A 24,404-nucleotide genomic window follows, 5' to 3' on the forward strand; every position below is an offset into this window, starting at 1 on the left:
CAAAGAGGTTCGTGCCACTTCTCTGCGTGGCATGGAAAGCAATCTTTCAGCATGACTGACAGATAAAAACGCACTGCACGCCAAAGTCAAAATTTCCCACGTGCTGGTTAACAACTCTCTCTTGTTCTTTTTTGCAAGACAAGAACTGGATTAAATCTTTGCAACAAACAATTTAATTGCACCTCAAAGTTCCCCTCAGATTGTAATCTCCTGGGAGCAGATCACACTTTCCCCCCTTTGCACGTAGTGAAGAGGGGCTGGGTCTACATCTGGCTCACTGCTTCAGTCCAAGGCACAACAAAAACAAAATTATCTGAGAGAGGGCAGAGGTAGCACCCATTCCCTGGCAAGCAGTAGAAGCAATCTGAGCAGTTTCCTCTGAAGATTATGTACATGCTCTTATCACCACTGTGAATCCTCTGATGCAGCCTTCCCGAAAGGTTCGGAGGTGACATGTTCCAACAACGCAGATGCAAACCCTCAGATGTTTCAGAGCAGGAAGACTACTGAAAGTAACTTATCTGATGGGGTTTTGTTAAGTTCAGGAGGTCAGGAGGGTAGGGGAGTTAAAGGGCTTTCCCATCCTCTGCCAGATCGCATCTCCTCAGAGAGGGCAGCGAGGCACCGCACAGATCACTGCCCACGCTGGCTTTGGGGACGCGGCTGTGGCAGCCGCGAGCACCAGGGAGTGAGAGGCTGTCACGTCATCTACAGCGTAATGCTACGACTGCCGGCAGAAGCTGATCCCTAGCAAGATTTCCTACCACTGCTGTCTAAAGCTCCAACAGGGAAGCCTCTTGACTGCTTAAAACCCCCAAGTTTTCAGAGGGGAGGAAGAGCAAATCAGCCTCTACTTCCCAGCTCTGCGGATGGGGAGCAACACCGTCTTGAAGGCTTCATGGGTCCTCTGTGTCCATTCTTCCCTTTCCCCCCTATAGCTGGGCAACAGGAACTGTTGTTTGGAGGATGTATTGGTTCCCTTATTACTTGGGGTGAATGAGAAAGTGTCATCTTCTATGGAGCCAGCACTGACAGCAGACCGAGAAGATGGCTTTTGCCTCACTACGAGGGTCATGAAGACAGGTAAAGCATGTTTGAGACTCAGAAAATACTCAAAGGTAGCTTATATGAAGACGACTTGCAGATAGAAGCCTGGGGAGCAGATTCCATGCCTGAAGCAAAAGGCAGCCACAGCGAGGTCCCTTTGCTGACACGCTGCCCCACTGCGCCATGGGGGGAGGAACCAGAGCCAGCTGCGGCGGCAGTCGTCTCCCCCGCTTACCGAACACGCGACCGAAGTCCTGTACTGCACCCGCTTCAGTTCCCAGTACCGATCTCTGCAGGTGCCGCTGAGCTCTCTCCCTCTGCTTTCTCTTAATGTCAGGACCCGCCACGACTGGAGAGTTCCTAAATTCGTGCTGTGCCCATTGCACAGAGCACCATTTTGCAGGGCAGTACCAGCACGACGCTGCCAGGCAAGGCTGTGCTGCTGGGCATACCACAAAAAGTCGCTGGATCTGTCCTGCACCACCCAGTCCTCTGGTGTATCTACCACACTGCAGACCCAACAAGTTCAATTCTCACCTAAACATCGCACCTCATGACTCCGAAGCTGCTGCTGTTTGGAAAAACACCTCAAAACCCAGCGCTGCCTCCCCGCAAGATTATTCACTGCCTCCAAAACACATCTGGGTTTCAGGAGGCAAAGCTCAGAGGGTTAATGGATGGTGTGCAGGGTGCAGGACCGGCATGTCTGAACGGACACTGCAACATTTCTGGCTGGGATGGGCAGTCTCCCCAGGCACTAACAAGACAGACCAAGTGCGGAAGGCTTTCATGCAGACTAAGATGGTTACATGCAAAGCGAGAAGGTGAAAGGTCCAAGTACCAGGTCAAAGGTTGCCTCGAGCGGTCGCTTCAGTGATCTGACAGCTGGCTGAGTCTTAATTAGCAGGCAGCGAGCACATGATGGCAATGGGCCGGGAAGGGGGGTCAAGCACAGTAACAAAAACAGCAAGCAGAGGTGTGTCAAGAGAGAGCAACATTTTGGGGATGCGAAGAGAAAAAAAAAAAAATTAAAAAATGAATGCATTATACAATATATAAAAAAAATGAGGCATGCACAATGAGGGGTGGCTGAGTCATTACCTGGCCTAGCGGCTAGTCAGCTATTTTGCCTCGGTAAATTTTAAAAGTAAAGAAGTATCATATGAGACATGTGCTCTAGAGCATCTTCGCTGTGGCTGGCACAGCGGGCGAGGAGCGCTCAGGGATTAGCACCTGCAGGTGGACTTGTGCTGGGCTTCAGCCCTAATTCTGCAGCTACACGCCATGTGGAGGTCAGCAGAAGCGCTCCTGGCAAGGGAAGAACCACCGGTAAAAGAAGGGAGGTTCAAGCACATGCTTAAGTGCCATCCTGAACTGGGGACTGACCCTGACCCAGTTCATCTGACTGTGCTGCACAGACTTCAGCCAAGCAGGAGTAAGGCTACTACTTGTGTACATCAAGTAACTGTAAAATTGGGTCCCTCAGAAGTATCTTCTGAATTTAGATCTGAAGTAATTCCAAATCTATTTTAGAAGCTACACCCATTTGTCTGGCATATGCTTTTTGATCCAAGAAAACTGGGCACCATTCTTCCCTTTTTTAAAGTCTTATTCTTCAACAGGTACAGTAAGTGCATCAAACCTTGAAAAGTCAATGAATAATGTAAGCTGTTTTGGTCGTAGGGGTGATGCAACAAGCCATCAATAAATATTTTAAAGGTTCTAGTTAACAGCATACAAATAAGGTTAATTACATTTTTAAGAGAAGCCGGCAGCATGAATAAAACATGCACTGGCTTTGGTCAAGTAGCAGTGTCCCAGATAATTAGTGAGAAAGTAAAGATTCAATTGTAAAAAAACACATGAGTTTCATTTCAGAAGGTTCTTTTTCAACAGACCTGGGGTCTTGTTCCAACGATAATAAAAATAGTAAGAAATCTAATAAACAAACTGTGCAGGATAACTAAATACTGTAGTATAACTGGTACTTCAAATTACATTTTAGGTAATATTGATGCTACAAGGAGGGCAAGTTGTTTGATTTCTAGAATCTTCTCATTTTTGCGTCACATTTCACCATGAACGCAAAGCAACCTCTTTTACTGTCTTTAAAAAAAGGTATTGAGAAAAATTTTAGTAGCCTTACTTGTAAATCAAAAAGGAGACAAGAACCTTTTTAGTATTAGTTATACCAAATAATAATGATAATAATAATAATGATAATGATAATAATAATAATTATTATTATTATTTTAAAAAATCACAGAATGCATGAGGTTAGAAAGGACCTCTGGAGATTATCTGCTCCAACACCCTGCTCAAAGCAGGGTCAACTACAGCAGCTTGCTCAGGACTGCGTCCAGGCAGGTTTTGACTGTCTCCAAGGATGGAGCAACCTGTTGCAGTGTTTGATCACCCTCACAGTAAGAAGTTTTTTTCTTATGTTTCAATGGAGTTTCCTGTATTTCATTTTGTGCCCATTGCCTCTTGTCTTTCACTGGGCACCACAGAGAAGAGTCTGCCTCCATCATCTTTACTTCCCCCCTCAGGAATCCATACACATGGGTAAGATCCCCCTGACAGGTTGAACAGCCCCAGCTCCCTCTGGAATAAACATTGTGCCATTAAATTGAATGCAATAGAATGGTAAATGTTTACTCCAACTAGGAATTTGATCTGCTAACTCTTCGTTGACTCGTTTTTAGAACTGTAGGTAGTAGAAGTCACAATTCAAATTAAAATGCAGGTGGGACCATCTCTACCAGGTCCTAAGTTTCAAACAGGTCAGGAGGTCACCTTTGGTTTGAGTCTTGTCATTTCACTAAGCCTTGGCAAAGGTATCAGGCACAAGGTTGCTCATTTTGCTAGGCCTGAACAACTGATACCTTGTCTGCTTTCAAGTCAGTGGAAATTTTGACCTCAACAAGCCAGGACCTCCCTGCAAAGGATTTATGATGGGATGGGCATTTTTTGCTTTCATTGTGTAATGAGGAAGCTAAACTGACACCTGTGACTTAGGTGTCAGTTTAGGGAAGGTGTTTGCTGCTGTACTTGCACTCATGTCACTTCACGAAGTCACATCAGAAAATCACAGGGCTCGTCACCATGTCCCTAACTGGCGAGATGTACTGTGCCACTCAGGGCTTCATGCTATGGTGAGCACACAGAAAGGATGAAGAGATGGGATTCATATTGCACATGCTCTCAGCTCTCTAGTCAGCCATTTACAAAGCACTCTGCTTTTCCACAAATGACACATATGACACAAATGACATCTCTTAGCAATGGAAATACAGCTTGAGAAGAGCTCTACTTACCATTGCAGCTGCGGCTGTCTGGTTCACCTGGTGTTGAGCTGCCTTGATTTTGGCTTGCAGGTGTGCAGGGGGATGAAAGTACTTGCATTTCTCCCTAGAGCATCGACCTTTGATGTAATCCATGCAAACTGTAACAGTATTTTCATTTGTGTCTATCATTGCAATATCTATAGGGTGAGCATAGCGGCAATCATTCTCACCACGTGTGCAATTTCCACGCTGAAACTCCCGACAAACCTTAAAAGAAAGTCACATTGTTGAGCAGGACATCTAGTTACTCTTCACTTACTATTTTCAACACAGAATATCAGTTCAGTTGGCCACATTAAACTACGTGTGTATTCTAAATCCATGCTTGTCCTGGGTAGCACATATACCAACAGCCATAGAGAGAAGTGGTGCTACTCACAACAGGTTCAGGGCACCAAAAAACCCCCACAATGTTACAAAGGCCAATCACCAAATGCAAGTGAAGTACAAAATTTGTGCAGAATGGAAAGTGACCCCAGGAAGTCAATGTCATTTTGCCAAAACTTTTGGGAGTTCAGGATTCCTCCCCTGCCTCTAAAGCTTAAATGTTAATAACTCTGCCATTTGTGTCTCAGATGGATTATGTATTTGTTATGGAGCACACTCTCGGGTAAGACATTTAATTCTAAATGTTACATGCTGCTGTTATTTGCAGCGAGTGCCTTTTCTTAAATATGAGGAGCCTCTTTTGCATAAATAGTCTTCACTGCCCTCCACAATAAAACTCTGACCCTGGGGTTATGTGACAGTGTGTTTGATTACACTGCAACGTGTTTGTAAGGCATTACCAAATTGATAGCTTTACTATGATCTTGCAGATCCTTGTAAGTTATGAGCACTGAAACATAAAAGCCAGAGAAAAAGCTTTCACAAAATAGACCTGCAAGGTTTCCTTGTCTGAGGAACTAAGAGAAATTGTTGAGGACTATAGCTGGTGGTGTAGATCACGTACCAGTGTGCTACCAGATGGAGTGTGGGGAAAGGCGAGACGTCACGTGAGAACGGAAGCAATCAGCAAGGCAATATAAAGTATGTAACACAAAACAATATGTTTTGAAATTACACCCTTCTCCACTACCTTCCTGTGCTGTAATTTACACCTGCAGGGGCCTCTGAATTCAGGTCCTCAGCCCTTATCTCCTGCAGAGCCTCTGCTTAGGGTTTGAAAGACATTTACAACTCCTCCAACACGAAATCCCAGCATGCCCAGACAACTGGGGCAGGGAGGAGAAACCTTTACAATGCCCCGTACCCAGCAATCCCAACAGTGTAATGCTTAAAGCTTTCTGTAAAAACTCAGTAAGCCCATCTCAAGTCAAGGGAAGTGTCTGTTACTTCCAAAACATCTTCCACTGAACTCAGTGAAATGGCAGACCATCCACTTGCATTTTTTAAGCATGGCAGATCACACACAGAAAACAACAATCCCAGTCCTGCTCTAACGCCCAGTGAAATCAGAAGAGTGAGTGCTCCCAAATTTCCAGTGATTTCTAAGGATTTGGGACCAGGCCCCACACGAGAGTCTGCTCAAGCAAAGAACAGCACCCCTGTCTTAGGAAAGCTGCAGGTTAAACTCTGCAGCTGCAGTGTGCTGCATCAGGTCATTCTAGCAGAGAGCAACAGCTGGGCCCACATGCCCTATTCATTCCCGTCAGCAGTATCATATCAGACGTCCAAATACCTCCAGTTTATCCGTACGCATCAGTTTCTGCCCAGCAGAGCCTCCTGGTACTGTAACAGTAGGATTTCCAGAAACCAGGACAGGAGTATTTGGTAAAAGCTCTGCAGGAACCAAGCCCATCCCAGGAGAAACATGACTCAGGTAGGGACTAAAAGCCATCGTGGGGCTTGTTGCAAGCGATGGAGTCACAGGAAACGTTGTCTGTGTACAGAAAAGAGGAAAAACAAAATACTCGTTAAAATGCTCTGTCGTGGATTACCCATCAAAGCCTTGCAACACTTCAATCCTTTTAGGCAATTTGATTAGCAACATCAAAATGCTGTGCTCTCCAATCTATTCATTTATCGCCATTTTTTTGAGAGCCATTCGCTTCTCCTGACTCACAGATCTGTGACTCATCTTGAACACACGGCATCTTTATTTGCCAGATCAAAGCATATTGATGATCTTTATAGTTTAATGACACAATTAAGGAGTTCATGCCAGCAATTAGGGCAGGCCCAAATTAAACAGACTTCTCATTCCCAAATAAATGTGTCAGCTTCTGTATGTCTACACTGCAATGCTGTAGAGAGACCTCAAGGTAAGCTGCAGCTTCAGGACCCGGGAACACGTAACTCCATTAGCTACATGGTTGAATTCACTATCAGCCTGCACTGAGCTCCATGTTATCATGGCTAGTGTGGCTCAGGTAGACAAATGGAATCATTTAGAGTCGGGCAAGGCATCTCTGCTACAGTATGCTTGGAGGTCTAGCATTCTGCACATCTGGGGTTTGTTTCAGACTGTCAACAGCCTCCACACAAAAGCAATTTCGCAGGAGTATCCCAAGCCTATGCTCCACGTGAATGGCAGCAAGAAGACACCAAACTCACTAGTGTTACAATGTGCCAAACCTCATGGCTTTGGCAAGAGCAGGTGGGTTGTGGGCTTGGAAAATCCATGGATAAAGTGTACCAGATGAGATGGCCCAGCATGAGGTCCAGGACGCCGGCTATGCTGTGAGGAACAATGTCCCCGTGAGGAGACAGAACAACAAGCCATAAAGACCTTGACTGTTTCCAATCCCCAAACGTGTTCGGCAGGTCCCGCAAGCGCCGCAGAGCTTCAGCTCCGGTGGCCAGAGCAGCTCCCTGGCCTGAACTGCTCCAGCAGTGCTGGGCTGGGAACGGAGCTGCCGTTCTGCCAGGCAGGCGAGATAAGGGGCTCAGTTTCAAGTGAATAGCCGCTACAGCCAGGGAGTTTGTGGGACTTCAAAGCACCAGATCCGACGTGCATTTGGGAATGAAACCAATTCCAGCGGATGAAAAATCCCCCCTGCCCACCCCAACAACCAGAGCCTGCAAGGCAGCAGTCCTGCTCCTGGAGCAGGGGCTCGAGCAGCCCCCAGGGAAAGGAGCCTGGGACTTGCAACTATTTTTATTTTCCTGTCACCTGCTCCACTGTGAACTCTCGGTTACAGTTAAAGCCGCTCACACTCGCAGGTGTACGTGATGCTGTCCTCGGTAGCTCGAGCCTCTACTCAGCAACAAATGCAAGTGTGCTTACAAAATGGCCTGGGGTGGTTTTTTGGCTACACACATCACCCTCTCCTTGCTTTTATTTTTGTACTTCTAGTCCTGTGGGTTTCTAAAAGAAATCACACATGGACAGTGTGTTTCTTGACAGCATCTTCATCCCAGTACTCATAAGCTAGGAAACACTTGGCTGCTTGTGATCTGGAAGAAGCTAGCCCACAGTAACACCAACCAAGCTGTCCTAACCTTTACCTTAATGATGCTCCCATCCTAAGGTCAGTGACAGCAAGCAGCTCCTGAGCTGATTGGAAAGGGGATGACACATCACTGCCAGCAAACGTCCCACTTTCTCTTCCACAACAAGGAGACATGACCTCCTGAACCAGCAGCGCTGGGTGCTTTCAGCGTAGCAGAACCAAATAATCCTCTCTGGGAGGGATTTCCAATTTTCTTTCTTTTGAGTCTAAGTCAAGCCCCGCTTCAGCTGATGGGAGACTTTAATCATTAAACCCAGAGATCCTCCAGTCCACAGCCCATTATTAAATCATTTTCTTCTCTCTTTCTCTGTGGCTCCCAGACATTTTACACCTTTTGCTTCTAGAAAACCTCTTTAAGGATCTTCAAACACTGTGACTCCCTGAACACTTGAGTGAGAAGGCAGCGTCCATCAGCCTGTTTTCTTTTGTGTGAGCACCTGTATTTACAGTGGCATCTGCTGAACTTCTGCCATCATTCACACTGTAAATGCTATTTTAAGGAGTTTCTCCAGCCTGGCCAGTCTGCACAGGGTTATGCTGGGGCCCAACACATGTTGTCAGCGCTTGTTTTGTGCACCTGTAGTAGCCCAAACCTCATAGTACATGTGGTTTGCACAAATGTGTGGGCAAATCTACCTTCTGTGTTTCCAGCACCCAATACAGGAGTCATCCTGGGTATCCTGGCAGAGCAGGCGTGGCACAGACATCGCTCCAAAATTACAGGAGATCCTTTAAGGCAGGCTTGCCCTGCCCAGGCTCAAACACAACCAGGAGCCAGCCTGGGGACCTAGCTGGTTGCTGAGATGGAGGGGAGATATTCCTCCCACTGCTCAAGCAGAGGATGCCAGGGTATTTGTGCAGCCAGAGAGGAAGGCTGGGGGTTTGCAACGCCTCACACTGAGTGAATTCACCAGAAACCGGTGGGAAGGGATGCGAAACATTCGTGAAGAGATGATATACCAGTCCCTTCACCAAAGCCACTACGAATGTGAGGCAGGTTCTGCTCCCTGAAATACTGTCCCCATCTCCAAGGCCGTTCCCTCAAAAGCAGCCCCCCTCCTCACCGGGAACGACTGGCAAAGGCTAAGGGATCTGAACCCAAGCTGAAAAAGAGCAGAGGAAGGATGTCTGTGAAGAACAATTGAGGATCTACCTGTGACCCTGGAGATCTGCAGAGGGGTGTAGGAAGGAGCAGGATGGGTTATCATCACTGCCGCTGGTTGTTCACCCATTTCCATGCCCTGGCATCTGCTGCTGCATTCCCAAGGTTTCACAAATGCTTTTTCTGCCCACTTCAACGTGCACCCGATGCCTCTGACTGCAAGCAACAGCTCCGCTCCAACGCCCTGCCCACGGGCCGGGGACTGACACTCAGCAGCCACACAGGCGTTTTCAGTGGATGCACAGCCGGAGAACGAGCAGACCTTGCTCAACACGTTAAACTTTGAAGCACTGGGGTTTTTAAGTCTGAAGTGTGCTAAGCGCACTGCAAACTGCTCCTTTGGAAGCTGGCATCAGGGAGCTCTGTATTTATTGTGGCTGATGAGGGGAAAAGATGGGCTGTGCTCATTGCCAGCCCCAACTGCCTGTCTTGGATTAGGAAATCCAGTCTGGCTCATGCATCAGTACCAGTAATAAAGATGCTGCCAGCCAAATCTCTCCTCCTTTTACGTCTGTGCAGGTCCCCAGTGCCAGGCCTGTCCCGAGGGAATTTGTGCGAGTTTCTTCCTTGCAGCCAGAACCCAACTGTAGTTTTTACTCCAAAGAGCACTGCTCTCCTCAATATGCCTCCCATCCGCTTCTTGTAACTGCACCCAGCCCGCAGATCTGACAGTTCAATATTATGACTGTACACTTAAAAAAAGTCTCAACTTAGTTGCTAGTGTGCTCTAGGGCAAAACAGCCAGATTGAAACTTACCCCTGCTTGCCCCTTAAAGCTCTTGCAAATTCAGGAAATATAAGGGCAGATTTCCTTGCAAACCACTTTTTACTAACCATAGCATGTGCAGACACTACGAGTAACTCCTGAGCAGAAGGAAACAGGTTACAGTGCAGCAGCAGAGGGGTTCAGACTGGTAACAGCTCACAAGACTGGTTTACTAGGTTTTGAATGCTTGTAAGAATAAAAAAAAAAAAGAAAGAATGAAGCTGAAATGGCTGTTGTGAGAACACATCTTACGGGGAGAGCTGCCAAGGACTCTGGCAGCTCTGAGCTCCTCACAGGCCCTGAGCACAGGAGCCGTTGCATTGAAGGTGTGAGCAGAGAAGCGTCCCTCCCAGGAGGGGCACTTGTCACCACTGGTGGTGACAGAACCTGGACCAGCTGATTTTGTTAACGAACTAGAAGTTGCATTCAATTTGCCTAGCAGAAATCATGCTAAAGCTAGTGGTGTGTGGGTGTGAAGAGGAAGGCAGAGGAGTGGCTGGTGTTTTGTCGAACACAAGCGCTGTCTCAGCCGGGAAGTGTTGATTCTGAGTTACCTCAGACCCTAAAAAGGGAAAGCCTGAAAATGAGAGACCCAGTATAAATACAAAGGTGTTGATGGCCTGAAGGAGGGGAGACAGGTCCCTGCTAAGCAGCTACACATGGAAAGCACACAAAAAAACTGCAAGCAGCTTTTATTACAGTCTAGTGATAGAAACGTAGAAGATAAAGATCTAGTACTGACAAGGCTGAAGGCCCTGATACTGAAAACATAATTGATGCTGTTCCAAAAAAGCAAAAACCTGTGCTCCCCTCCAATGCAACCGCATGGAGCTGGCTGTAGAACCATCCCTCTAACGTGAAGGCTGTGCATGCTGGAGTGAATCCAACTGGCCAAAGCATTCAGCTACTGCCACCACAGATGCTCGTTTCCCCAATCAGACTGCAAGGACACACTCCTTGCTCAAAGAGTATCTCATTTGTGGGCTCCTGTAGTGTGAAAGTTAGGTGTTAACACCCCACAGCACTGTCTCTTGGCAGAGACCAGCTCCTGGGTGGGCCAGGGTATCCGTGTTTATTCATCCCTAGTGTGCCTCTGACTAGAGGTTGAAATATTTTTGCTGCATGGAACAAATACATGCCTAAAGCACCTGCTGAAATCTGCTCCAGCGCTTGTTCCAAGCGTCACTGGCCAAGCGAGTTGGTCACTCTGTGCTTTAACCCCTCCATCAGCACCAAGGGGTGGCAGCTGGGTCCTGCTGCCCCAGGAGGGGACACAGGGCTGGGTTAAAGTCTGAGTTGTCTTCAGGGTCATGGGTGACTCAGAGCTGTTAAGATAGTCCTAGCTACAAAGAGCTTGACAGGAAGAAAAGGTGAAGAGCTCGAAAACAAAGAGAGCTCAGAGAGGGTAAACAACTTCCCAGGGCAGCGGCAGGGCAGGAGCGGAGGCAGGTGTGTCAACACTGTCATGTTCTGTCCAGCCGCCTGCTCAGACACAGCTAACAGCGCAGCGCCATGCAAGCCACTGCCCTGCTCCACCAGGTCAGTTTGGAGCCGGTGCTGAAGCACCTCCATGGTGAAGCTCCAGAAGTCTGTCTCGCACTGCTGCAAACGGATAAAGCGGAATGGAGAGGGTAGGGATCAGGGCCAGGGTGCAACACTTTGTGGATGGCCTTGCTTTGGCACACACACAGCTCAGAGTGACTGTATCTGAGAAACCATACACAGCACCGACCAGAATGACTCTCCATATCAATGCCAGAGCCCAGCTCTATCCACCTTCAGCCTGACTTTTACGCAGCCTAACAGAGACAGAGGTGCAAAACCAGCCCAGCTCAAGCAAAGCCAGCAGTCAAGGTGAATTTGGACTTTCAAAAGTCAGAACTTTACTGGAGTCTTCCTACTTGGCACCTACATGGTCTCTCCCAGACAAATACACCATGTTGAGTAAATACTCTGTTCTGTGTCCTTGCCTGACTCGTTTTAAAGTGCTGTACGAAGCAGTCTGTTTAAAACTGCATCATGGGCACTAAACATTCACATGGTTTTCAGCTTTGTACAGACAGTTAGCAGCAACATCAGAGAGCGCCCAGAGACTTCAGAGAAATAAGCTCACGCCAGCAACCGTTAATTCACACCTAGTAGGCTTCCATGAGCAGCGTGCAGCAGGCAGCCCACCTGGGACACAGTTCTTCGTCAAGCGGCACCTTCATTAAACAGTCATCACCAGGGTCCTGGCTCTTGGTTCAACGGGAAGATTAGCTCTTGCTGGATGTCAGCGCTGGTGCAGTAAGACCTGGCAGTGAATGTTTAGATGCAAGCTCATAGACACATTCAATGCTGTTTCAGGGAGTGCGATAAAAAGCTGCTATGTCAAGTGCTGCTTTTTGGTGTTTTGTGGGGGTTTTTTGTTCGGTTTTGGTGGTTTGTTTTTGGGGTTGGTTTTTTTTGTGTTTGTTGGTTTGGGTGTTTTGGTTTTTTTTTGTTTTGGTTTTTTTTTTTTTTGGGTTTTTTTTTTTTTTTTTTTTTTTTTTTTTTTTACATGGTAGCTTTTCTGGTCAAAACGCACATTAAAATGTCTAAGCATTCAGCTATTGTTTGGAGCTATTAAGCACGCTGTTCCAAATCTCGTCTCTGGCAAGCATCCCAATTAAGCAGGCATCCCGTTGATCAGCTTTATGATCACATGGGATTTGTTCTGCTGCTGCATCTGATATAATACTTTCTGCTTTGAAGAATTTCATGTGTAGCCAGAAGGAGGCCCCACCCTTCTCATTTAGAGAGGAAGAAAATTCTCAAAGCCTGCTTCCACTGGCAGCATCTTCAGGAAATCAAAGGCAGGTGAAAGAGCAATCTCTTGTTTGTCTTGAAATTGGTGTGGAGCAAGTCAGGCAGCAGGAGTTAGACCAAGGGCTCATTTACTCTGAACAAAGTGTGGGAAAGCAGGAAGGGAGCAGTCATTGCAGAACAAATTTTTATTTTTCTTCTTTGCCCATGTCTCCCTCATGGCACAATTTAGAAACCAGGGACCTTTCTCATCAGATAAGGTTACCTCTGAAATGAGAGCACCAACCAGACAAACCGACAGATTCAGTCTTAGAGGCAATTTAAACGGCAGGAGTCAAATTGCAGGAGTGAACTGGACCTGCAAGATTGCAAAATGGGAAGATGGGAACTTTCCAAAGCGGAAATCCCAAAGATGTTTTGAATAGCCAGCCAAAGAGTGTCCACTGTGAATTCCCCACAGAGGAAAACCCCAAACAGGAAAGGTTTGCTTGTGGTACAGGGCTAGGAAACCACTGCTACCCTTTTGTGCGAATTCAGGATTTCCTTCTGATGTGCACGTACTTTAGAACTCCACAAAAAGAGGTGCAAAGATTGCAGCAGATTAGAGCTTAAGGTGCAGAGCAACTAAAGACTTGTTCTGTGGCCCATTTTCTCTTCTGCCTCACTTTCCCAGCTTCAAAATGGGAAGAATAAACAGCATTTTCCTAGCTTACATGGCAGGGTGAAGATAAAAGAAGCTGCTAACACACACAGGATGACCAGAGTGAGGGCAAATGGGGAAAAGCCTTCACAAGACAGAAGGAACACACCAGACTGGGGAAATGCCCCAGTATGGTGGCAGAGCACTATCATGAAGGGATGTTGTCCAGCTCCATCACAAGCTCTTACATCAAACAGCACAACAGCCTCCAACAATGAAGAACCTTTCACTGGTCTCTTGTGAGGATTGAATCAGAGACACCTGAGCTTTTCAAGGCCAGAGGGCTGACAGATGTTGAGTCTGAAGGCTCATCTGGGCAAAGAAGCCAGGCACTGTGGGTGGGACACTAGGAGGCCAAGTGCATGCTGGTTCACAGATTCACACATCTTCAGGCTTGAAGAGTCTGTCCTAGGGATCCAGCCAGACCGCCCATGTGGCACAGCACAAGGAACCTCATCCAACAACTGCACATCAAATGCACGTTGCCCCAGGAAAGACATTCAGCCCCAACTTTAATGGAGAATTCCTAATTAGGCTCTCAGTTAAAAATGTGCAGCTTATTTATGTCAGCACTGAAGCGCTGCTTCAAGACCTCTGACATTTCTTAAAACATACATAGCAACAGACTCAAAACTCAGCAGACAAATGTCCCACCCTCCCAGCTACACCAGCCAGCAGACACAAGCCATCCTCTCCCTGGCATAACAGGGTTCTCCAGCCTGAAAACCTGTTGTAACCGATAGGCTACAGCAGGGACAGGCAGCGAAGGCTTCTCTGAACTACCTGCTCTGCAAACATCCATCTCCCACAGGCTTCTCTCCCTACCTGAAGAGAAGCCCATCTCTCCTGCTGTTAGTATAAATCATCATTACTGTGAAAAAACAAGTGAAAGGGCTGTGACGTTAGCACAACTCTCTGCGGGGACAACGGCAATGAAACGGGTCTTCACTCCCAGGCATAAAAGTTGTACATTCTGGATAAGATTAATCTTCCCCAATTTCAGCCCTTTAATGCAATGCATCTAGTCCAGGGGCGTCAGCTGGCCTCTTGCCACAGTGTGGAAGAACTCCAGCACACTCACCCCAGTGTAAAACAGCTATCCAAAACAGGATCTGTTGGAATCGAGCCACTCTGGACATCTGGGACATGCATGTATCACCTGGTCAAAAATCCAGCTGGAGCTAAGACCCTTCCACTTGATGCCCTGAACCTTGCAGCTCCTCAGTTATCAGAGGAAAGGGGAGCCACGGCTTGCAAGAAGGTGCAGAGGTAGCATGAGACATACCTCCAGAAGATGCTGCCCAACCCTTGGCAGCACGAACAACCACCTGAGCAAAATCAGAGCGCTTGGGGCCTCCATAAGCAAACAGGAAAGAAACATGGAGCAGCAAGAAGCTGTAACTTACAATTGGCTGTAGTTGCGCGCCCGGTAGCATGAACTGCATTTGCTGAGCAAACATGGCTGCGGCTGTCTTCTGCTGGATCAGGTTGTTGCGTCCATTTATTTCAAGTTGTGTTTTTAAGTGTGGGGGAGGGTGGAGATATTTGCAGTTCTCTCGGGTACACCGGCCCTAAAAAACATAATGAAACAGCATTTCAGTGAATGTAACACCCAGGGCAGCCAGGGAAATTTAATTAAGGACTGTTTGGGTTACTGTAACAACATAATCATCTAGGCAGAGGCAGTTCAGTAGCTACTGTGCTTCTTTTGTGATTTTTCTATAGCAGTGCAATACTTAGGTGAAGAGAAGAGCAACATGCAGTAACACTAACCAAATACTATCAAGCTTCCCTATGCTAAAATGATTGTTGTAAAAAAATAAAGACAAAACAAAAAAAACCCCACAAATACAAGTACTTTCAGAAGTTAGTGGCAACAGTTCCAGAAACAACAACAAAAATTTCCCATTTTCTTGTGTGGGTTGTTTTTCTCCTCCCTCCCAACACCAGACCACTTAATCAGCCCTGACAACCAGACAGCAAGAAACAAAACTGTCTCCATCACTTCCCCAGCTGTGCTGGGTAAAACATTAAGAGGACAGCTCTGTAAAGCAGCACAATATCTGATCTTCAATATGCATGTACTCAGAAGCCGAGAACTGGCAGTCACAGGAGGAAGAACTGAAATAATTTCCCCTTCGTGCTTTCATTTGTTAAAAGCCACAGTATGTTCTACCACTGACTACCTTCCCTGCCACCCCCCCAATAAACAGTAAGCACTAGGGAAGCCAGTGGCTCCTAAAAAGCAAAAGATCACTTATGTTACAGATCACCTCAAATCAACTGAGACCATCACTTAAAAAACATCTATGAAGTGTGCCTTGTTTCAATAGTGTTTGCAAGTAGACATAGGGAGATAAATACCAATAGTCCACTGAACACAGAAAACTAGTAACAAATTTTGCCATTAAGATGAAATAATTCTTGAAAAATAGTTTTTTTCCCCCTCTTTCTCTGTGTATTATTCCCTCCTCAAGAAAGAGAGGCAAACAGAATACAAGAAACATTTTATGCAACTTTATGCATACATTTTATGGTGAATTTTTTTGAGGAAGTAATTCCTCTGTAGCTATTCAGAGCCCAATAAAACAAGGGCAGGCCTGGGGACCACAGAGCTGCTGCATGACAGATAACGAATAATTGTTCCTGCAGGCAGTAAAGAACCAAGACCATCCATTACCCAGCCTGTCCCTGGCACTCTTGTCAAGGGCTGGACATCGAGTTCTCAGTCTCAATATAATTAAGTTTGCTTTCAAAAAAGGGGCACACAGGGTGACCCCACATACCTGCTGCTGTCAGCAGGATCACACACAGCAGAGCTGTAACCCTACAACCAGATCCACAGGGGTACAGCCTTTACACACCACTGCACTCAGGGCACAGGCTGGGGAAAACCCCTGGGATGCTCCCCTGGGGATTTTTAAGACCTCTCTCTGCCTGCACAAGAGTATGGGTGGCATCACGGGTCAGTCTGCGTACGACTGCACAAAGCCAACACCATGGCCCACTGCAGGGGCTGCTTTTGAACCCCCAGCCAGGCTCCTGGGCATGCCGAGAGAGGGGCAGGTCACTGGAGAGCAGCCAAAGACCTGCAAGCTCTGTGTGTGCTTTCCTCTGCCCCCCTTGCTGGTGGGGACAACAGCATCAGCGGGGACAGGGCTGCAGAGCCTGGCTGCGGCGTGAAAGGGGCTGTACGATGGAGCGTCATGAGAAACAAGGATTCTCGCTTATCTGCTCCAAGGAAATCAGAGTGTTAAACAGAACTCCTGGCTCCCTGTTGTTATTTAGAGGCAAATAATTAACTGCAAGAAGTGATAGAGTAAACCTGCTGGGGCAGGGAGAAAACACTCCCAAATCTCAGCAGCCTGCCTTTGCGGACCGAAACCCTCTGCCCTGCTCCTAGAAGAGCCCAGTGGCTCCCAACAACCCAACTCAAAAAGAAAGAGGCTTTTCAATGCTATTGTTTTGGCTTCTCAGCAATGCAACAGCCCCACATCCCCAGCAGCGAGTTAATTGCTCACAGGCCCCGAGGACATGAAACTTCATCACTGGACACTTTCTTACATCTGTGTACAGTGAGGGTAAAATGGCACCATGCAGCTGCCTGGTGCTCAGACGACCCAGCACTACCACAAGATAAATAACTGCATTAATCTGGAAGGAGGAGATGACTCATCAGCACAGTTTGGGTCATCCTTCTCATCGCATCTTTCCAGCTGCATGGGACCAGGTCCCTCCACAGCCCTTCCCATCACCTGGGACCTAACAAGAGTCCAGCATTCAGGCTCAGAGTGTATCTGCAGCGTCCCACCTCCACAACTTCCGCGGGGCTGCTCAGGCTGCCGCAGACCAGGAGCACACCCCACAGAGCAGCAGGCTACCGCTGGCCAGGCAGCTGCCCTGCTCCAAGCTCCAGCCTTCGAGCGCCTACACATCAGCCTTAGAAATTCCTCCTGGTTGAAACTTGGCAGAAGTGCTTTGGGTTGGGAAAACACGAATTTCTACCAAATTTGGAATAAATCTGTGTAGACATTTCTACATTGCAGAAATGGAGAAAATGAAAAAAGAGCTACTATTTTTTGTTGTTTAACACTTACTTCAACTTGAAAAACACTTTGCTATTCCAGCTGAAATTTTGCATGCCATTGATATCAGCCACCCCAGCTTGGTGCGAAGCTTTGTTCTACTTTTTTCTCAAAACAGAGTTTGTTTAATTCCAACAGGGGGTTCTACAGACAGAACATTTTTATTACAAAAAAAAAAACCCAACCAAACCAAAAACCTATACGGCACAAGGCCTTGATCCTGCAGACAGAGCTGTGAGCAGCAACCAGTGCCCACACAGAGTGCTACTAGTTTCAATGAGCATGTGTATTTGCAAGAACTGAGAGCTGTGCAGATGCTGCTGCAGAGCGAAGGCTGTGAAGCGCAGCACGGCTGTCAGTCAGGCCTCCTAGGGCTCCAGGAAGACTACATGAATCACCATGGCACTCGGATTCAAAACCACACCTTCAGTCTAGCTCCTCCTTGCCATCACGTTGATCCTCAGCATCGACGACCACCGCGTTTCACCAGGACGGGTTAGAAGCCACTGCTGAGTCAGGCTGCCCTCTCCAACACCATAGGAGGTTCTTCATATCTCAGACAATGAATTTTAGGAACTGATGATGCAACTGAGAGTGACACAAAATGTTCCCAGTTTAGACATCCAGCTATGAAACAACTTTCAAGATGTCTGTCTCTAAAGTGATGGACACCTCTAGTATCCTCTGAACTCCAACGCTGGTGAGGCTGGTCCCTTCCTCTACACTTCCATCACAACGCTCACAGTTCTCAGTCTTCTCAGCAACACGTACACTCTTCAAGACCAATTTCAGCTCTATGAAAGCTTCCAGAAGGGCAAAGGAACTGCCATTATTCGCTTCTCAGTACCAGCTGCAACACAGCAGGGAAAACAACAGAGAACTGGTCGCAAATCTGCTGGGCTGGGGACAAATAAGGACAATTCCATTTTATACCTGGGTAGCCTAGAAATACAATATGAGAAAATACAACAGGAATCAGGCCCCTAAGTTTCAGATAAGCATCTTTATGCTAAAAGGCACAGTTTTGCTGCAGTGACTAGCTGTGGCTCTAGCACATCACATGCTCAGCACAGGGCACAGGACAGTCCCAGTGCCCTGCACAGGGACCTGCTGAGACATTCTCCAAGCTGAGCGTTGCACTAAAAAGCACTATTCTAGCACCTGGAGTGGGTCACTGCCATGTGTCAGGAAGGGGCACGGTGCTCAGAGACTGACCTGTGCCAGTGAGAAGCATGCTGAGCTTGCTAGGACCAGTGCAGGCATCCTGTTATAACTGGAAGAGTCTGTTGCTGTTAATTTAGCACGAGTATTGACTCCAGGGAAGGCGCATTCCCACCCTGTCCCGGGTGGCACGCGAGACTGCAGCCAGGGAATCACCACCCAGCAACAGACTCTGCTGCTGGCCTTGGTAACATGCTAAATATAGCTGTGTTTTCTGGCTCCTTGCAAAATGGAAGGAGTCTGAAGGACCATAATTCGTCAGCTTCTTTGCCAACTACAGCCAGGAGGGAAAAGCATATGGACTACACTTCCCAAGGCTTGAAAAATGGGTATTAAAAATAAATCATTAAAAGATTTTATAAGAGTATCTTCTCTCCCTTTCTTCCCACACACTCCCCCACTCTTACAGTAGGCTGCTGGCATGTGATTTGACTCTGTGTTGCCAACTTAAGTCATGCTGTGATGGCGCACACTGTAAATGGCTGGCATCTGACACTAGCTAACGTGACAGCAGCTTGCAGTGCAACAAAGCCAGCTGTTTTGAGTGCAGCACTGATGGCAGCACACTTAAATCCAGTAGAAAATCCTGCATTACACCTGGCTGTTTGGAGTCTGCTGGGCTGCACTTTGTCATCTGCATCCTAGCTCGGAGGGATGCAAATAAAAGCGTGCTGGGTACTGCACCAGGCTGGATGAACCTACCCTAAGCATGCTGCACAAATTCTCTTCTTGCTGGCTGCTGAAGTGAGCTGAAGTGTGCTGCAGAGACAAGGCTTCCAGCACAAGCATAAGGCTTGCTCACATTTGCACCAGTAATGCCGTTTGTTACGGTCTCTTTAATCCTGGACGCCAGTGAGGGGTTCCAGAGCAGACACGCGTTTCTGGTTTTAATGACTGCACTGTATGTCCTGTCAATCACTAGCAGTTCTCATGTGAAAATCTTTAAGCTAATGTTCCTTTTCACACACTGGAGGCTGCAGCAGGCTTGTGCCCTGACTGTGCTGTCTTTTCCACAGACACTGATGACATGTGCAATGACTGACAGCCAGAAGAATGAGAAGAGACCAGGCAGGAAAGGATTTCCATGTTTTGCACAAAACCAGGCACCAAAACACAGCTTGTCTACATAACTTTTCCCTGCATGAAACAGCAGATTTCCACCCCCCCAAGAGGAACTCAGTGGGGAGGCACATTCAGAGACGCGCTGGCCCGGCTTACTCAGTGCCTGTCGCTCCAGCGCTGAGGCGCGGCACGCTCTCCGCTTTCCATCCCACTCGGCACACGCGCACAGAGGCCTTCTCCTGGCCGGGAATCCTCACTCCTGCCAGAGCCTTGCATGGCTCTGACAGACGCAATACCACCTCAGCCACCACGGTGTCTGCCCCCGTATCTGGAGGGCAGGCAGAGGCCAGGCCGCAGAACTGCCCACGAAGCGTGAATTGCCACGCAACAGCGGGAGGCAGAACGGGGGGAGCTCCGCGCTTCGCCCCTGCGTCCATGCAGCACAGCTAAGAACACGTACTGAGCAGCGCATGCTGCTCCAGGTCTACCCCGACGGCCATCTGCTCTCTAAGGTAAGACAGATACTGGGAGGCAGACTTGGTATCCGGCAATGCTCAAGCTCCAAGTCCTTCGCCCACCCTATAGGGACTTGCAGCTTCAAAGTTGCCCTTCCAGGAAAGCAAACCACCAGGGTGCTGGGAACACTGTCCATCCACCACCCCAACTCAAACGCTTCGTGCTTGCTATGATTTGTCCCCAAGGAATTTGTTCCAGGGCTGAGCAACTGGCATGCTGGTTGGATTGCGTGGCTCATCCTGCCATCTCCAAGGCTGCATCACACTCCTCATTCCACACAGCTGTGGAGGGAGATGTGGGAGATGCAGGGAGATGGCTGCCCACCTCACTGCCGGAGCAAACACCTTCCACTCGGCAAGCAACATCAAATAGCATGCAAATGGCAGGTTTTCAACTGGAAAACAAAGGAGGCTGGAGCCAACAAGTCAGCCTGATCATTAGCGAGTGTTACGTCTCACAGAGAGGTGTTCCTGCGCCAAGCTGTCACTCGCTGCAGTTCAAAGCCTAGCTCTGTACACACCTTATCTGCAATTCCTTCCTACAGGCTAATGAAATGTTAAAAGTTATGCTGCCAACCGAGTCAAGTACAACCTTGCAACCTCCCTTGAACACTGACTCTGGCACAGTACATCAGATAACTTCTGCTTAATAGCAATGCTTTTCTCCTTGCAGTGTTGGAGCGACTCACTTTTACAGGGAGGCTTTAAAGTGGAATTATGTACAAAGCGCCCCTCAGGTGTGTTCTCATGGAAGGCTGTTAACCCACCTACAAGCATCCCAAAAAGCAGGTCTAAAAGAGGATGTAAAGTGACACATCACCCCTAGGCCTACACAGATCAGCTTCACCTATTTTCTTTGTACCTATCACTTGTGTGTTTTCCAGACAAGGGACCCACCACATCACTCTCCCTGCAGCTGTAAAGCTCTTCCTGATTCTCAACTGCAGATTTGCTCCTCCTGCAACCAAAGCCTAAAACTTGTCTTACCCCAGAGGGCCAGACAGGAATTATTCCCTCCCTCTTTGAGGAAGGGCTCATACTTAAAGGCTGCAGTCACATCTATCCCCCTTCCTAAAACCTCTCTGCTCTAGACTATGCAAACCATGCTGTTTCAACTTCGTGGGCATGGTCTCCAAGCCTTTCATTAGGTTGCTGCCCCAGACAGCCTGCACCCCTGCTGACGTGTGTGCATGCACGGGGCACTACGCTCCAGCTAACCCCTTACCACGGCAGTGCAGGTACAAAGATTTTTTTTTTTTTTTCTTCCCATGTCCTGCAGATGACATTGCTGCTTATATATCACTGCATGACATTTTCTTTCTTTCTAACAGCATAACATTTTTGATTCACTCTCAACAAGCCTCTTCTACAACTCCTGCCTACCCAGCTATGCTGCATCCTGTATCATGCAGCCGATTTGCTTAAATGCAGTATTTTGCACTGCTTTTATTGAACTCACCCCCCTTTTTAATGGACTATTTTTCCAACCTGTCAAGATTATCTGCAACTCCACATCTGGTTCTCTAAAGTGTCTGTAGTTGCTCCCAGCTCAGAGCATCCTGCCAATTTAGCAAGCATACTCTCTTCCATCATTCAAGTCATCAGAACAAAACAAACCAAAACTGAACAGTCTTGCCAAGCACATCCTTTCAGACTGCCACTTGAACTCAGTTTTCCAAGCTGTTGTGGGTTGTCACACAAAAGTTTCTCCTATGCTTTGTTCCCTGTCTTGTTTGGAAACTGATTTGTGCCACGCCAAAGACTCCCAAATCTAATGCCAGCACTCCAAGCTCCCTATCTCTCTGAAATAACCTGTCTCAAAGGCTTTCCGGTTCCAGTGCTTTTTCTATACCTCTCAACACCTGTAGGGATGCTGGAGAGTTAGTGCTCTGCACCCCTCCTCTGCCCGCACTCCTTCTTGCCATGAAGCATGCATTTGTACACAACATTGGGTACAAAGCAGCTGGTGGTCTGAAGTTACTTGTAACAGCAATAAAAAAAAATACAGCACAGCTAGTTGCTGACATTTTTCAAATGCAAGTGTAACACCCATTTACAGAATGCCCAAAGACTGCTGTTATGGTGTGGATCCTGCTGTGAACAGATCATAGCTGGAAAGAAAAAGCAAAATGTATCTTCTAGTTAGCATCACCAGATGGCAATCAGCCTCCAAGGGAAGGGAAACAATGCAGACTTCCTATCATACAGAAGTTTCAATTTCAATTGTATGTGGATAAAAATGCTAGAGTTAATCTGGTAGCTTCCAGGTACGGATGATACAGACCCTGTGAAATGCCATGTTCTAGCTAAAGAACGAGTATGGTTCGTGAATACGTAATTTGCTGGAAACAGGATTCACACAGCCCATAAAAAGCACAAACCACAGTTTTGCAACATCTCTAGGATGAGCTTTGCCTAAGTTTTCTGAACTTCCCGCCTCTGTGTCCAAAGAGCCACCTCCCTGAGCCTGTGCAGACAGATGACAAGAAAGCTGCTAAAAACACTCCATGTGTTACTTTTGGCCCAACTCAGCTCCCCTGAGGTCGCTCGAGAAACCTCTTCAGATCTTACATTGTTCTGGACAATGCTCTGAGCTGTGGCAGCAGCATGTCAGCTCCAACCCAGAGCTGCTCAGGCCAACAGGGACATGTCTTTTGCTGGGGTACAGAGGACAAGAGTCAGACCTGCCTTTCCACACAGCTTCAGTAGAAAAACCTGAATATCTATGGCAAGCTCCCAGGGCTACAAACGCTCCCAGCACTCGCAAGGCAGCCCCAGCTTGTTGCTGAAACAGCGACTGAATTTCACGGCTTCAATGAATGTCAGGTCAAGCCCTTTCTGAGCAAGCCTAGACTTGATTTTGACTGAAATGAGTGAACCTTGATGTTTTGCATGATTTCAAATGAAAGCAAGGTGACATTCGGCAGCTATGACAAGAGCTTTGGGTCCTTTTGAACTGAGAGCTCAGAGCAAAGTCTGTGGCATGTGCAAGTGCAAGGCAGCCAGAAAGCCCTCGGAGCAAAGCGAGCAGTTGTGCTGTGTTTGCCCCGCTGAAGTGAGGCTGGTGCATTCTGAACAGTCCTAGTCCGCCCAGTTGTCCCCTCCCTACAGCTGTGGGGCAGAGCCCTGGGAGGCCAACCAGTAAGTGAACAAGTAACTGTAGGTGTTTGGGCTTAAAACAGTTAATATTCCTCTGCAACTTTAAAAAAGCAGCTCAGACAAACACCAGCCACTTCAGTCCAGGTAGGGTCTAACTCACTTCATGTCCAGTGAGTTAGAAAAATGCAGAAGCACTGGGAAGCAGAGACAAAAATTCCTGGCTCTAGGACACTGGTGCTGCTCTTCAGCCTCCCTTGTCTCACCCGTGTGACTGCTCTGCTGGGGTATTTTTGCTTTGCAGGGAGATGGAAGGAAGAACAGGAGGAAGAAAAACGTCAGCATCATTTTTGCAAATGTATTCGAGTCCAGACAAAAGCTGCCAACAGCCAGCTGAGGGGACTGCTGAACAAACACTGACAAAGACCTGCAAAACTTCCATCTCTCTGTCATTCCAGCCTTCGTCTATGAAAGCCAACCTCTATCACAGACACAAACCAAGGCCGATGAGCCCGTGCCCCTGTGTGCCACTGGCTCAGGGGAATACACTGTGCTGATGTGGCACATGGCCAAGCTGATGGGGCTTTGGTCATCTACCTACCACACAACTGGCCAGCTCTCCATCAATAGGCATTATGTGAGGAACAGCAGCACTTTGCCCAAGCAGAGGACATGCTTCCCATCGTGTGGCACAGTTCAGCAGCTGAACAATTTCACCAGTATATAAAAAAACCCCAAAGTATACTGAAGACGTAACATTGCATCACTCACACCAGGGTGAGAGACAGTCATCAGACGCAAAATGCTGGGAACAAGTAGATGCACAGCGTGGACAAACGCTACTGCAGATGCCAGTCCTTTCAAATAGTGTGTATAAAACAGCAAAGCACTTGGACAGGGGGTTCCTCAAGATCAGGTGCACTCTGATGGGATTCAAACATGCTTATCTAGGACTTGCTTACAAAGTCTGCAGCCTCAAAACATTTGTCAAGCTTGGGTGTTTTTTTGGGTTTTGTTTTTGTTTTTTTTTTAAACACAGCTCAAACTAGAGCAGGAGAGAAAAACAAAGCAGACAGCAGCGTTTCTACATCCTCCTCTTCCTTTTTGGTATCACCTTAACCAGTGACAGTTACTCACAGCTATTGCCAAGAACTTCAAACCACT

General features: G+C 47.5%; 1 protein-coding gene across 1 annotated transcript in view; it reads right to left on the reverse strand.

Moving 5' to 3' along the window:
* The window catches only part of LOC104620340 (muscleblind-like protein 3), a gene marked incomplete at its 3' end in the record, with an annotated part of 48,760 nt that overhangs the window by 5,932 nt on the left and 18,424 nt on the right, over positions 1 to 24,404 (reverse strand). Inside the window, exons 2-4 of the mRNA XM_010286525.1 lie at positions 14,668 to 14,832; positions 6,076 to 6,276; positions 4,365 to 4,601 (exon numbers count right to left, since the gene is read on the reverse strand). Of these exons, the coding sequence (XP_010284827.1) occupies positions 4,365 to 4,601; positions 6,076 to 6,276; positions 14,668 to 14,832 (603 nt within the window). The remainder of the gene's footprint in view (positions 1 to 4,364; positions 4,602 to 6,075; positions 6,277 to 14,667; positions 14,833 to 24,404) is intronic.

The sequence above is a fragment of the Phaethon lepturus genome, unplaced genomic scaffold, assembly GCF_000687285.1.
Source record: "Phaethon lepturus isolate BGI_N335 unplaced genomic scaffold, ASM68728v1 scaffold31914, whole genome shotgun sequence".
NCBI lineage: Eukaryota > Metazoa > Chordata > Aves > Phaethontiformes > Phaethontidae > Phaethon > Phaethon lepturus.